Here is a 16,123-nt window from a genome sequence, read left to right on the forward strand (position 1 = left end):
AGGGGATAATCTTCCCCCAGAGGAGCCAGAGCCGGTGCTGGCCCAGCACAGGGGAGCATTGCTGGGTCTGTGAGAGCTGCTTAAACCGAGTATGGAGCTCCTAATTGCTCACAAAGGAACCGAAGTTGTATTTTTTTTTTATTTTTTTTTATCAGCTCTTCTGTGGTATCCAGTCCTGCAAGCAGGGAAGAATTGTCCTTCCACTGATGCGGGATCAAGCTAGGGTTGGTCACACCACGGGAGAAGTTGGACACTGCTGTTTTGTAAAGCACATCTCGTAGCTCAAGAATGCGCTTTACGACATCAGAAAGGCTTGGCAATATCACAAACCCCCTTTCCTGAGAGCAGAGACCATCAGACCACAGAGAGTGCCCAATCTCCGCCCTGCCCTCCAGACACACATAGCTGCTCCCTGTGCAGGGCCAACAGGCCATTTTATGGACAATTTTTATTTTATTTTAATTTCACATGAACGACACCCCTGCCATTTGCATCACCAATTCTTTTACTTCCTTTAGCACAGTGTTTATTCTTATCGTTTACTCCTTTTATTATAGTGTTCATTGGTGTCCAGAGGGCATCCAAAAGGCTTGGCGTGTCTGATCACTCCATCAGCTTGATCCTTTTCACTCTGGCCGCAAGTCCCTTTTCTCCCCTCCCCTTTCCCCGGGTGTTTCCTTCGGGGCCGCTCTGTGGGGCGGGGACGGCGGCAGCCGCAGCCCCGAGCGCCTCAGGGCGCCATGGAGCCCCGCCCGCCCTCAGGGCCTGAGGGGCCGCTCCGCCCCGCCCCTCGGGGAGCCCCGCCCCCAAGGGTGACCGGACCCGCCCCTCCGCGAGGCCCCGCCCCGTTCCCCACAGCCCCGCCCCGCGGCCGCAGCTCCCGGCAGCCCCCGCGGTGTGGGAGGGGCGCGGGCCCGTCACGTGAGCGCCGTGTTCGGGCCCGCGGCGGCGGCACGGGAAGTGTCGGTGAGTGCCGGTGCGGGGCTGCTGTGTGCTATTGGGGCCCGGGAGTGCCGGTGCGGGGCTGCTGTGTGCTATTGGGGCCCGGGAATGTCGGTGCGGGGCTGCTGTGTGTTATTGGGGCCCGGGAATGCCGGTGCGGGGCTGCTGTGTGTTATTGGGGCCCGGGAGTGCCGGTGCGGGGCTGCTGTGTGTTATTGGGGCCCGGGAGTGCCGGTGCGGGGCTGCTGTGTGTTATTGGGGCCCGGGAGTGCCGGTCAGTGCCGGTGCGGGGCTGCTGTGTGCTATTGGGGCCCGGGAGTGCCGGTGCGGGGCTGCTGTGTGTTATTGGGGCCCGGGAATGTCGGTGCGGGGCTGCTGTGTGCTATTGGGGCCCGGGAGTGCCGGTGCGGGGCTGCTGTGAGTCACTGGGGCCCGGGAATGTCGGTGCGGGGCTGCTGTGTGTTATTGGGGCCCGGGAATGTCGGTGCGGGGCTGCTGTGTGTTATTGGGGCCCGGGAGTGCCGGTGCGGGGCTGCTGTGAGTCACTGGGGCCCGGCAGTGCCGGTCAGTGCCGGTGCGGGAGCGCTGTGTGTCCTTGGGGTCCAGGGGTGCCGGTGCGGGGTCCCGGCGTTGTCGGTGTGTGCGGGGCCCGGGCAGTGTCCGGCCCGTGGCTCCCGTGGCTCCGGGCAGTGTCCGGCCCGTTTGTGGCCCCGGGCAGTGTCGGTGGGGCCCGCGGCTGGCGGGGCTCGGTTGCCCGCGTTGTTTGTGGCCGCTGGGCTCCGGCTTCTCCTGATTCCCACCCTGGTGTGCAGCATCCGTCTGGGAGCGAGATGTTCCTGAAGTGTGGCTCAGCAAAGTCACCTCTGAAGTGCAATTTTTGCTTTTCCTGTTCAGTCCTCTCCGCGATGTCCCGAGCGCTCTTGATTCAGGCTTTCAGACCTTTAAGCCGCTGTAGTGTTCATTTCTGACCGGCTTAAATGTTGTTCTGAGGCATGTGACTTCTTTCAGTGTTCACGACTAAAGAGCTGAAACCTTTCATTTCAGTGCAAACTTTTTAGTTGGTTTAAAGCACGAAACTATTCTTGAAGATAACAGATCTTCTTGCTGGTTTTTGTGTTGTGGCAGTCAAAAGGCATGTTTTCTGCTTTGTGTGGTTGGTGGATTTTGTTTTGTTGGTGTGGGTTTTTTCAGATGTGCGTGTTTTAAGAGCGTAAGAAAGGTGTTAGCTTTTTTCACAGCAAACCCCAGTGCTGCCTTAGTGCTATAAAAGCAGCATAGGCAAACTCAGTGTTAAAATTCTGAGAATGTTTTTTTGTGGGTCTGTAGATTTGCTTGCCACAATAGGCACTGACAAAAACTGGATGTTTAAAAAGTAGCTTGGCTCTATGGCACAGCTTCTTTTCTAGGGCAGGAATCGTGCCCATTGCTTGCTAGTGGTCATAAATCTGTTTATCATTAGCCATATTCAAAGAACCATGTATCTGATGGTACAGGAACAGTATGATGTGAAACCAGAACCTCTTCCTTGCTACAGTTTTCTTTTTAAAGTTAATTTTTATTTAGGTAGTTTAAAAGGTTAGGCTGTACAGTTATTAACAGAGCCTTAACACACAGAATTTCTGACACTGTGACTTCATTGCGTGGCAAGTGTCCCAGGAGATGAGCTATAGAGCTGGTTTCAATAAAATGTAGAATTCTCCCTTTTTGCACTGTTTATCATTCTGTGCTTGGTCAGAAGGAAACTTGCAGAAAACACTCTCACTGAAGACATGGGCATGTAGCATCAAGTGTGATCAAACCCTGTGCTATTGTATTCCTGTGTGTAGAGTTACAGAGTTAATTCAGACTGCACAGCTGATTTAATAAGTAACTGTAAAACTGTAGGTGTTGTGTGAGTTGTTTCAAAGGACACAAAATACTAGTTTCTCTAAGAACCTGAATTGGGTAGAAATAAGTTTTTTGTTTCATGGTCTATTGCTTCTGACTTTGCATAGCTTTTCATATGAAAGACATTCCTAAGTGTGTTTGGGAAAAGAAACTGGTTAACAACATTTTAAAACCAGCTTTAGAAGAGAAAGTTCTCAATTCCACCTATTTGATGCCAAACATCCTGACATAAGGTAGAACATAAAAAGAACTAGTACTGTTTGTTTCCTTTCTCCAGATTGTTTTTGATAGCACTATTCTGGGATTTTGCTTCCTTTCTGAAGTTTTCAAAAGTAATGTCAATTGAAATTTTCTGGCAATGCTAACAATGTCTTCCTACCTGTTCCATTCCTGTTAGGGACCAGCTACAGCAAAAATCTCAAATGTTGTAAAGCTGAAGGAATGAACCCAAGTTTCCTGACATCTGACACTGAAGTGGGCATCTGTATTTTATTCAACTGAAATGACTGGTTGAATCTGGACACTTCTGAGCAAGAGAGAACAAAAGTAAGTGCCTTTTAGCAGACTGTAGTACACTTTTGTGTAAGATAGAATGTGCTTTTTCCCAACCATATCTAAGTAACTCATGTTAGTGCATGTAGTGAGTGGAAAGGCTGTACAGCACAGACTGGGATGTCACTGGACCCATCAGTGTGGGAAGTATCCAGGTTTTTATGCCCAGCAAAGACCCTGCTGTTGCTTGAAAGAGAGCACCTCCATGGGTGTGGTGCTGCCCTGTGAATGACTTAGGGCCATTCACTGGGCAGGGTAGTCCCAGTGTCTTCTTTCTTAGGGATGGAATCCAGCAATGATTTGTAAATGACTTTGTCATAGTCTATAAAATCATAGTCCACTTAATTTTCTTTTTAAAGTGCAGACCAGCTCAGAATGGTACTTTCTCCTTGGCATTGTGAGTATTCATGTAGTGTAAGAGGAGCTAAACAGCAGATGGCAGAGGATGAGTCTGATGGGTTGAACATGTTCTTAAAGGAAAGTTGGGAGGAAAGTCTGAGTAGGGGGATGTAGTTTTAACTGTTACGGTGTCATTTTTGAATACAGTGTATCATTGCATAACAGATGCAATTTCCATTTCTCCTGTGGAATCATCACTTAGTTCTTTAGCAACAGAACTACAGTGGCCTAAGGGGATGTCTTTCAAGAAGAATGAGCAGAGAGCAACTGAAGGCTTTCTTAATAGGAGACTGGGAAGCTGTGTGTGCTGTCCCTTAGGCTTTCCTGTCAACTGCATCAGCTTCTGACAATGTGGGAGGTATGCATTCCCTGCAGGGGATGAGAGGCAGTGAAAATAGACTGGGTGGGTTTAGAAAGCCACGGATCGGGATCAGCCTTCAGGCGTAGCTTTCTTACAGATGTAATGTTGATTCTAGAGGTAATCTGACAAATGCTTTCTTAAAAAACCCACTCACTTCTGTCATGCCACCTAATCTAGGTAGATTTAGCTGTTAGAGGAAAACTGCTTCCTTTGATCCACTCACAGAACTGAACTTCCACTTTAGAACTCAGCTACCAGAATGAATGTTAAGTAGCAGTCCAGGAAAAACGATAATCATGGCAAGGGAAAGGTAGTACACATAGAACAAATACAAGATTAGTAATAAGTGAGCACAAGTGGACAGAAGTGATTGTTAGCATAGATTGCAAGGAATAGAACTATTGCTGATATACAGGCCCTAGAAAATAATTATATGTATTACTACTAAAGAAGGTGTTGCTTTTATTTGTAATGGTGATACAAAGTACAAAACTTATCTAACTATCAGATCCATAGTGTTCTACTCTGTCACCTCTCCTTGTGAGAGGGACTTGTAATTCTCTTAAAGGAAAGCTTGCCAGGACAAAAGCTAGGATGTCACCCTAAGCTGTATTTTCAATATAATATGTAAGCAGTAAGCAATTGGGTTGATAATTAGAAAAAGTAACGTTATAGACATTTATGTTGGGTCTTGTTGAAAGTTGTGATTTATTTTGAAAATAGGGTGGGAGTTAAATTCCACATTAAGACAGCAGAACAAAAAACTTCAAATGCAGACAGGAGAAATATCAATCCAGACAGAATTGAGACTTTTTTTTGCTTCCTCCAACTATTCTGTATTCAATACCTGCCTTCCATGTACAGACTACAAGAAGTTTTTCTTTTGAAGAGCTTATTCCTAGAAGTGTGTAGGATCTGGTGGCTCTGAGAAATTTTCTGCCGAATTTTTTCTTTAGCTGCCATTTGTAGATTTCCGTTGTCAGGATACCAGTTATGGTTAGTATGAGATCTTCTTTCTAATATCCTGAAAACTCCCTACTATAGTGAGCCTGTACAATCTGAGTGGGCAGGCAGCTGCCACACTTGTAATTGGTTTGGTGAATTAGCAGTCACTTGACTGTTGTGAATTTTGTTTGTTTGTATTTGTTTGTGTTGAATCCTTTGGGGACAATGACTGACCTGTCAAATGCAGGGCTCATTAGGGAACAAGAGAATGCTTTTTCTGGGAGAGGGAGCGTTTCTGGCTCTTGACAAACAAATTCATCAGTCTGTGTTGAGTTGTGCAACTGCTGTACAGTTTAGCAGAGAATTGGCAACAATTCTGGAGTGCATTTTTCTTAGGGATGGGAAGCCTGGTGTAGAATTGGTGCTCAGCAAACAGCTTCAGTTTCAGAGAGTTTTTGTGATACTGTTTTTGAAGGATACAGGTTTTTTTAATATAGTGATTATTGATGATTTTGATTTAACTGACTTGGAAACCTCGGTGTAGAAGGGCAGATAAATTTTGCATGGACAGTATTCCATTGAAGCTTGCACTGCTCTGGTTACACCTTGATGTGATAAGACTTTCAGAGAGACTTGAAAGCTCATATGGCTTCCCTGGAAAATGTAGATGTAGTAAGTACATGTGAATAGGCAATGTGATTTAGGCATTAAGGGAGAAGATCCACTAGTGGCATAATCTGGTCTCAGATCAGCAGAATCATGAGGATCCACTTGAGGGAAGGTGAGGGCTGTGACCTGCATTACACAGAGGTTGTGCTTGGAAGGATTTCAGACTGTAGCAGTGATGGTGAAGCAGAAATAGGAGATTCTGTGATCTGCCAATTGAGATAAGAGAGCAGAAACAACATCATTGTGGTTAATGATCTTGGACTGGAACATCTCTCCTGTGAAGAGAGGCTGAGAGTCAGAGATGTTCAGCCTGAAGAAGGCTCCAGGAAGACCTTGTAACACTTTCAGTACCTGAAGGGAGTCTAAATGAAAGATGGGCACAAGGTGTTTATCAGGGCCTATTTTGATAGGACAAGGGTGATGATTTAATGTAAAAGAGGGTCAGTTTAGACCAGTTAAAGGAAAAAGCTTTTCAGGAGGATGGTGAAACACTGTCACAGGTTGCTCAGACAGGATGCCTCGTCCCTGGAAATGTTTGAGGGGAGGCTGGACAGGGCTCTGAGCGACCTGATCTGCTTAAAGAGATGCCCCTGCTCACTGCAGGGGGATTGGACCAGGTGACTTAGAGAGGTCCATTCCACCCAAGTAGTTTTGCTTCTAAATCTCCCCTTCACTGATATCTTTCACTATTGCAGGAAATTGTTGGGTTTCTATCCTTTGGAAATATATATCAGCAAATATTTCTCTGGTGTGGGTTTTCTGTGGGGTTTTAGTTGTTTGCATATTTTAACTTCTTTGAATTTGGAATGCTCTGCTTTATGCTACTTCTTTTTTTGTAGCATTGTAACTTTGGAGACTTCTGCTACCTTATCTTTGTTTCTGAGTATAGTTCCTTTGTGCTAAAATACAACTGGTTAAATGAGCTTAAAAGAGATGTATTTATTTCTGTGGGTCTTGCTGTGTTTAATTTTGTTTGGTTGGTGCTGTTTGGTATGGGACAGCTGATGTCAGGAAAACTGCCTTCATTGCCTTAGATCATTCTTGTGTCTTTTTTTGTACCCCTGTATGTCTTTATATCTTATCCTAAAATTTTATTAAGCTTTACTGAGATGAATGGCTACTCTTGACTTCATTGGATTAAACACCTATTTACTAGTGTTAGGATGCTGGTGCTTACTTTGGTGAGTGATAACTTAGATGCTGCTGATGGCTTGACACTTCAGGACTGCTGTTTTTCCATATATATTTTGTAAAGGATTTATGTTGTTTTCTGCTTAATACTTAGAGTGAAATACTTTTCTTGTCTTTTTCCTTTGTAGTTGTCCTAGCCTAACTTTGATACTTAAAAATTCCTGAAGTTCTACACTATTCTGTATGTTATTTCTGAAATCCTACCTATTGTGTATTACCTCATCTGTGCAGTTGTGGTTCTGACAGACCTTTGGTTTTAGTACTTTGTATTTTATGCTTTTAATTTTGTATGGGAAACACAAGGCAGTATATTCACACTGGCTCTGTATGCTGTTACTATAGCTAGGAAAACTCTACCAGCACACCTTTCAAACATTGCTGTGTTTCCATTCCCATCAATCCTAGGAAGCACAAGTATAAATATCATGTTTAATGAAAACACTGATTGCAAGTAGTTTGTTATTGTAAGATCACCAGAGCCTCCATTTCTTGATAGTGTTACTATATTAAGTTCTGATAACTTTACAAAGCTTTGTTTATCAGCTCAAGTTAAATCTAGTGAAATTGCTTTGTCTCTTTGCTGTTCTAGATTCAGGAATCAATGTTCAACTGTTGCTAACTGCAGAATATCACAAACAAAGTTGCCTGATTTATTTTAAATTTGCAGAGTAATTTTCTTTGTGTTCAGCTGCTGAGCTTTGTATGGTTATCAATTTTTTTTCAAGTCTAGAAGTACGCATGAGTACTGGGGAATAAATGTGCTTGCAGTGGAAAACTACTTGAAAGGTGTCTCCCTGTGTGGAAGGACTACTGCTGCTCTGTGATAATGAGAAACTTGGAGCTATTTTAAGACTGTGGTGGAGTATGTTTTTTTGAATTGTTCATGGCAATATTACTTTGGGTGGTTGCCAAAAGCCGCTTCTACAATTAGACAGATTAAGAAATAATATAAAAAAGTAAATACTTCATGTTAGTTTTAAATGTTTTTGAAAACTTGTTTTCTCTTGTTATAGAGAAGTCCACTTCCTTAAGGGTGTGTCCTTGTTTGATGGACACTTTTAATGAGAACTTAATCTTGTCTATTGTCTGAAGATCACAGATGCATAATCCAGGTTGGTAGGGACTTCAGGAGGCCTCCAGTTCAACCTCTTGCTCAAAGCAGGATCAGAACCAGCTTTTCACAGCCCTATCCAGCTGGGTCTTAAAAACCTCTGGGGGTGAATACTGCAACTTCCTTGGGACCTGTTTTCACAGCCTGCCTGCCTTACAGTGCAAAAGAAGGGCTTTGTTGTTCTTTTTTGCCCAGAAATCAAGCTGGAATCTATTTTGTTTTGATTTCTGTTGTATCTTGTCACTCAGCACTTTGAAGACCCTGGCTCTGCCTTCTCAGCAAGTGCCTCAAAGGCTGAGTGAGCAGCTGTGAGGTCCCACTGAAGCTGTCTCCTCTTCAGGCTGGACAATTCCCAGCTCCTGCAGCCTCTCACTGTAGGAGATCAGGTGCTCCATGTTCTGCTCCTCCTGGGGAACCTCAGCTGAACTCATTGCAATTTATCAATGCCTGTCTTGTACTGGGGGCCAAAACACTGTTCTAAATGCTGTCTAATGAGTGCTCTGTAACTAATTACTAGGACTCAGTTTACTCATGGAAATGTGGGTGGTTATAAATATGCTTATTAGTATTTGGAATTTTTAGGTATGACTAGATTTCAAAGCAAAATTTTTTAGCATTAGAAGTATTCTTCCACTTGCATACCGATTAAATTAACTCACATTAATTTTAGTGAAAATGTTTGATGGATTTAAAAAATACTGTCACAGATAACACCTTATCTTCATTACATATTTATTCAACTTGATTAGCTCTGAATAAGTCTAATTTGCATCATTGAAGCGTTGGAAATGAAACAGAGTAGTTGGTTGTGATTCTAGAGTGAAGTTTTCTATAGAAATTGAAGACAGATAATGAATTTATTTTCGCTTTCAAGTACGTTTAAAGAAATAGGTCTCAGGGAGAGTTGGGGGAATCTTACACAAGGTAATCTTGCATCCGCAGAAACATAAACATCTGCAGCGAGACCACACATATGTTGTTTGCTAGAAGTGGCCTGGTGGGGTGGCAGTGTGGGGGGAAGGGGAGCTTTGTCCTGCTGTGTTGTCAGCTTCCTCAAAGAGAATTTTTTTCTGAGCACCTGACAGGATCTCTGCCTATATATTTTAACTTTTCCACATCTCAGTGTGAATTATAGTCAGATTGTTTCAGAATCTTAACTCACCTCATGTAGTGCTGCAGTTCAGCCCAAACTTAGTGACTGTGCAGTGAGGGAAGGAAATAATAAAGAAAGCAAAGGAGCAAACAGAAGGCTTTTAAAACACTGGGTGCTGTTCCCTGTGTGAGCAGCAGGAGTACACTGTGATTGGGAGGCATGGGGAGTGTCCAAACCAGTTTTTGTTTTCCTGAGCTCTGGCAGTGGGCTGGCTCTGAGGTGAGTGCCCAGGTCCTGCCGGGCTCTCCCTGTGCCTTTGCTGCTGGAGTAGCTGTGTAAGATCAGCCAGCTCGGGTGTGCCGGTACCTGCTGCAGTCACTGTTTCCATTTTGCAGTGCAGAGCTATTCAGGGTTGTCACATCCTTTAAAAGGCACTTTTCTAGGGCTTGTTTGTGCTCACTTGTCTCTTGTGGTTGGTGCAGCCTTAATTTAAATTTACGTGAGCGCCAGTTAAAAGCTGCAGTTATTTGGTCTCTGCTGAGATAGATAGAAAAACCGGGGCTGCTGTCTCACCTGGCATTTCTCATTTAAAATATAGAAAAAGGACACTTCATATGGAAAATTTTTTAAAACAACTTTGAGTAAATATGCTTTTTATATTTATAAAATCTTAAACTTCTATAAATTGAAGAATCTTATCTGAGCGAGTATTGGATGCTGACAAGTTGGCATGGCAATAGCAGAAGTTGAATCTACTTTATGGTATGTAAGATATTGCAAGGAAGTAAAAGCTGTGAAAATATCTTAATACTCTATGGGCAAAATATTAGACTCCAGTGTTGCAACAGTATTTCTGTGTAGTTTGAAAGGATGATGATTTAATTTTGATTGCTAATAGCTTTTCATTGAAATTGTTGGCATTGCCCTAAAAGTAGTTCAGGGCCTCTGTTTCAGTGTTTGGAGAAAGTTAAGATAGCTGGACACCCAGAAGGGAGGCAGTAACCTCTGTGTGCAGGGTCACACAGGCTCTGTGGCATTCAAAGCTTTTTTGTCTTCATTTCTTTAGCTGAATGTCTGTTCCTTTTTTTTTTTTTTTTGGTGGAGGGATGTGATTTTTTACTGATAAACTGTATCACTGAATATTGCAATTTTAAACACAATGTCAAGTTTACTGTGTTCTTAATGAGAGATGAATGACTTGGGTAACAACACTGTAGAACCCACAGGATGTGGTGTTTCACTTTATTCCTGCACAGACACATTGGTGTACTGTTAAAGTAATGTCAAAGCATTTTTCCTCTTGTAGTTAATGTGTCTCTGTCACAGGACTGTTGCAGTGTCACTGTCAGCCCTCCTGTGACACAGGGGCATGGGCTGCTTTTCATGGTGCAGAGATCTGGCCAAACTTTCCCATGTTGCGAGGGGAGAGACAGTGCTTTTTAAAGACTACAGATTTGTGCAATAGAAACAAAGACTCTATAGTCTGTAATTGTCTTTCCTCCCCCAAACAAACAAACAAACAGAATCTCTTCAAGACTGCTGTGTGATGTCAGATCAGTTGATGAAGGGTGTGTGAGTAGTGAAAGGGAAGTGTTTTTCCCAGTGTTAGTTCTAAAATTCCCTTGCAGTGTTGTGAAATTAAGATGATGAATCCTCTGTCACACAAGATTCTGTCTTTAATTAATACCATTTAAAAATAAAGAACATCCTTTTTCTTTAAATACATGAAGGTTGTTCAGAGCAGAAGGCTGGACCCTCATTCTTTTGGTGTACTAGCTGCAGCTTCAGTTAGGAAATGGGGGATTGTTTTTAAACAGAAAAGTACTGTGGAAGTCCTTCTTTTCTTGTGTTTTTTAAATTTGAACCACATGAGTGTATTGACATGCTTGTGACTTCAAGAGCTGTGCAATAATACTCCAAGTAGGTAGCATTTCATAATGTGTGTATACAGTGACTTAAAACAAGCACTCTAATGTCTGTTTACTGAACCAATACTTGTATTCCAACATTGGAATTCCATTAGAGAGCTTGAGTCAGAATATTCCTTATAATAAGAGCCAATTGCAAAGCTAGAAATGAATTTCTTGTTAGATTTGGATGTTTTTGAATAGTAACCTTCAATTATGAGGGATTGTGTAATTTTTTGAATTACTGGTAGCTTGCAAAACATTCTTTTAAGTTCTTCATGTCCACCTGTGGACCTCAAAAGTCTAAAATCTGTCCTGGAAATAGTTTTGCAGCTCAGGAGGTAGTTTAAGTCTTCAATTTGTGTTTACTTGTCAGATACCCGGCATGGCCTCATCATCAACATCTAAATATAATTCAAACTCCTTGGAGAACTCCTCAAGTAAACAGGTAAGTGTAACTTTTTCCATATTTTGGTTTTCTACATCAGAGTTCCCAGAGAGCAATGTCTTGCATATTTGGTTAGAAAAACAAGCATTTAAATGGCTTCTTGAATGTGTAAACTTACTTTTATTGCTAAAATTCTAATGCAGTTAACTGAGATGATTTAAATATCTTTTGGAGTGGATGGGCAAAGTATTTGCTATCATAGCTAACTAGAGACTCCTTAAAATCAGTTCTAATGTACTTACTCTTATCCTTGCTTTCTACCTTAAAATATTCTGTGGCATTCCTGAAAATTTTGAGCACTTTGTTGCCTTTGATTCTGTATTGCAATTGCTAAATTATACCTTGCTATGTTTGTCTGGCTCAGTTTTAAGATGTTCATCTAGAGTGAAAAATATATTGAAACAATGTAAGTGACATGTCCCTCTGCTTTCTAATGCTGTGCAGCTGAAGAAAATGTAAGCAGGGTGCAAGAAAACAGTAGATTGTGTGTGATAGTTGTGAGTACATTGCTTAAGTAATTGCAGTTGATTTGTTCTTCCAAGCCCAATGTTCTTGGAAAAATAAATGCACACAACTTCCAGAGAACTTGTAGTATAGAGGTTTAATTCCAACTGAATACAAATAACTGACTATTCTTTTAGGGGAAAGATTAAAACCTGCTTATGTTTCAGATCTGTTCAACCGTTAAACATTTCATAGTTGCATTGTAAGATAGTTGTGTGTGTTCCTGTTTTGGTTCAGTCTGTGAATTCCTACTTTAGCAAGACCTGTTCTTTGCCATGCAGGAATTACCTTTAAATTTGGTTGGTTTTATTTTTAATCTGATTGAAATAGTAAATAAACTGTGATGTGCTGTTGTGCTTCTCTTTAGAATCTAAAAGATGGAAGTAGTTGGGAACAAAATGAAGAAATACCTCGTCTGCCAGGGGAGACCAGGGTCACAGGTATGAAGCTCAGTAGTGCCTGATGCAGTGATGTTCAGCAGTCTGAAGATACAAACACTTGTATCTTACTGAATTGTCTTGTAATTTGGGCTGGGGGCAAAGTTCAGTCATGCTGATATGTCAGGAGTTTTTCAAAGAAATTGTAATAGATTCTTTTTATCACTTATCACAAATAACTTTTAAGTGTTTAAAATCTTGGTTTCTACACATGTCAAATCTTTCCATAGAAATAAATTACCAAGTTGTGTCCTAATTGTATCTACAGATTAATCAGCACATATTGAGTGATGAGAGCTCCTCCAAGCTTCCTGAAGTCGAGAGAATTCTATGTTCTACCCACTGTGCATTGATACCTTGTGCAGTGCTGTGGAATTTAAGCCTAAATGTGAATTCCCAAAGTACCATCTTATGCTTCCTTGACACAAGAGGGCATGAGCAGGGCTTCTCTGCTCTTGTTGGCTTTTACATACACTGTAGCATGAGGGAGATTAATGTACTGTGTAGTTTTCTTTTCTTGATGGAAGCTCTTCCTGAATGAAAGTCTCTGTTGGAGTCTTTTACTTGTGCAGCTTCTCCCCTATGGCCAGATTTGTTGGGTGCATTTGTAAACAAGATTGGCTTGTGGTGATTCAGAGGAAGTAGTTTTGTTTTTAAGGAAGAAAGTGTGAGGGAGAGGGTGTGGGACTAAGATGGATGTATGATGTGATCCTTATGGAAATTGTCTGTGCTTTGGGGCACTGCACTGGATTAGGGCACTTTTTGTGGAGGGCAGATAAATAGATTGGGCTAAAGAAATAAGTGGACAGGAAGAAATAAATGGAAGTCTTTAATGTCATGGTTAGACTCAATGATCTTGAGATATCTTTTCCAGCCTTAACAATTCTGTGATTGTGCTTGCATTGCTTCACTTAAATCTTTTTGAGTGGTATGTGTTAGTATTTGTTCTGTTGCTGTCCTTGCTGAATCACTGATGGCCCTACTCTGTTTAATTGCCTCAAATTGAAATGTAATGTTTCTCTGTAGCATGGTGAGTTCCCTAAACACTCTTCAACTTGAACTACTACTCCAGTAGAGAATTGTTTACAGAGTGGTGTAATAGTATCAACAATGTATTTGTTCTGGGGTGGTGAATAGACTGTGGTGCAGTAATAACAGTACTCCCTGTTCTGTCCCCCTGTGTAGTGCTGAGAAAGAAAACACAAATGTAACTAGGGAAGGCTGTGCACCTTATTTGGACAAGTTTAGTATATGAGTCTTTCACATTTTCTTAATAATTCAAAAATTAAAGATAAAACTCAGATGTATTACTTTCTAAATTAATTTACCTCTGAGTATAGCTCTTGTTTTATTTTACTGCTACTTAAGTAATACTGTCCTCAGCTCTCATTTTGTCTTTTCACAATCTTTTAAGAAATACTACATTTCTTACAGACAAGGATGTTATTTATATGTGTCCATTTAATGGCCCCGTTAAAGGAAGAGTGTACATCACAAACTACAGGCTGTACCTCAGAAGTGTGGAAAATGTGAGTAACATGCCACAATTACTTCATGGGATGAATTGGCTTTAAACTCTCTTCTGTTCCCCCCCACTGCCTTTGATTTATTTTGTGGCCAGTTCATTTGTTTTAGTTTTGCCACACATATGCTTGTGGGATTGCATAGGAGGCTTTTTTCTTGAAATGGTCTGTAATGTTAATAATAACCATATCTTAATTCTGTAATGATTAAATAGTAATTGCCTTTGTGCCACTGAGGTATCTGTATTACAATATAAGTTCTTTAAAATTAATTGTGCTGTAAAAGTGTGATTTTTGCCTGGTAAAATTACAGTTCAATCACTTAGACTGAGCAGATACCTTTATTTTTTGTTTGTCAGAGCTTTTTTGATAGCTGTTCCCTTTACACTTTAATCTGTGATAGATCAAGGGCAGTAACTAATGATGTGCAATAGTTCTTAAAATGGCTCTCAGTAAACCAAGACTTTGATTGTCCTTACTGTTAGAAAAGAAAAATACTTTGAGCAGTAGAACCTTATATGGGTGGGGATAGTGGTAATGTGTTTGATAAGCAGTGACATGGAAGAGAATAAAATGTGCTTGTGATCTCTTTCATAATGTTTTGTTGCTTTTTTTTTTTTAATAAGGATTTGGGACTATTGAACTGAGGCCTTTCTGGCTGTAGCTAACTGTAGTAGTAATGTCTTTTTTCATTTAGCTCTGTTTTATGCTGTGTATCAATAAAGCAGTATAAACCAGCAGGGGCAATCAGTGTGGAGCAGAAGGCATCTCTTAGCATGTTGCCACTGTTTTCTCTGCATACTGAACAAGGCATGAAATATTTTTGTAGCATGTTAAACTGGATGGTGCTCAAGGCTGTAGAGTGACTGTACAGACTTCATAACATGCTGGCAGAGGTCTGAGACTCAAAGGCAGAAACATGCTTTTGTTTCCTGTATGTATTTCATGTCTGCTTTCTATTCTGGAATGCATAAAAACATTTTGCTTGAATCTTCTTTTCGCATTAATCTTTTCCTTACTCAAACTTTTCTTGCAGGATCCAGTTGTGATATTGGATGTTCCCTTGGGGGTAATTTCCAGGATTGAAAAAATGGGAGGAGCTTCAAGCAGAGGAGAGAACTCTTATGGATTAGATATAACCTGTAAAGTAAGACTTCCCAATAATTAAGTAGGAAATGAAATCTAGAGGGTTTTTTCCCTCAGTGATTACCTATTTATAGGAAGGGAAAGTACATGCTTATGGATGAATTTAAAAAGAGCTTTTTGAAACTGGACAGAGAAATAACTTTTGTATTAAGGGCTGTTTAACTGTCCTACCTGCATGCAAGGAGAGGGATTGGTCTTGCTTTCCAGATCACTAATTGACAAGGTTTTGCACATCCGTTGTATTTTAGGGCATTATTACTGCACTGCTTTGTTATTTCATTTGTTCTAAAATGAATATTTTTAATAATTCTGGTATCTTTGAAGAACATCTCAAACAAGGTCTTTGTAAACTATAAAGCCAGTGAAAAGTTTATGTAAAAAATATCTATAGTATCACAAAAAATTGTCACCATGGAAAACTGTGGTCATATGGGAGTTCCCAGTGGATAACTCAGGGTCCTTTACTGCATTCACTGAGTGTGTCCACATTTGATTCTTAGCAGCTAATGCACGGATTGCTTATTTTTGACCCAAGTGATGAGAACATAGGAACAATGTATTCTACACAGATTATTGGCAAATCTTTCTTTCAAAAACAGAGTAATTCCCATCCTGCAAACTTTCAATAGCTCATGAGACTTTTTAGTGAATCAAATAGAGCCATTGCTGATGCTTCATGCCAAAGGACCGTTTGCAGCATGCAGAGTGTGGTACTGCTGTATTTGTACAATTCTTACACTCTATTCTGTTTTATGGGATAAGAAATAAACCTGAACATTCACGAGGGTTTGAGGTGTGTTACAAGCAGATTCTAAATCATGTTTAGTGTATAATATAGCACTTGTACAGAGAGAAGCATCTTACAGCTTTAGTTCACCTAACAAATTATGGCTTTGTTTCAGGATATGAGGAATTTACGGTTTGCATTAAAACAAGAAGGGCACAGTAGAAGAGATATATTTGAACTCCTCACAAAATATGCTTTTCCCCAGTCACATAACTTGGTAA

General features: G+C 41.2%; 1 protein-coding gene across 3 annotated transcripts in view; it reads left to right on the plus strand.

Moving 5' to 3' along the window:
- Positions 1–912: 912 nt before the first annotated feature.
- The window catches only part of MTM1 (myotubularin 1), a 42,576-nt gene continuing 27,365 nt past the window's right edge, over positions 913–16,123 (plus strand). For 2 of the 3 annotated variants that reach the window (XM_058814364.1, XM_058814365.1), the window contains exons 1-7: positions 913–966; positions 3,227–3,375; positions 11,434–11,505; positions 12,377–12,449; positions 13,881–13,975; positions 15,006–15,116; positions 16,018–16,119. In XM_058814364.1, coding sequence (XP_058670347.1) covers positions 11,443–11,505; positions 12,377–12,449; positions 13,881–13,975; positions 15,006–15,116; positions 16,018–16,119 — 444 coding nt within the window. In that variant the 5' untranslated portion in view covers positions 913–966; positions 3,227–3,375; positions 11,434–11,442. Of the gene's footprint in view, positions 967–3,226; positions 3,376–11,433; positions 11,506–12,376; positions 12,450–13,880; positions 13,976–14,710; positions 14,904–15,005; positions 15,117–16,017; positions 16,120–16,123 lie in introns of those variants that run through there. The other variant, XM_058814366.1, reaches the window with a different exon arrangement.

The sequence above is a fragment of the Ammospiza caudacuta genome, chromosome 14, assembly GCF_027887145.1.
Source record: "Ammospiza caudacuta isolate bAmmCau1 chromosome 14, bAmmCau1.pri, whole genome shotgun sequence".
Taxonomy (NCBI): Eukaryota; Metazoa; Chordata; class Aves; order Passeriformes; family Passerellidae; genus Ammospiza; species Ammospiza caudacuta.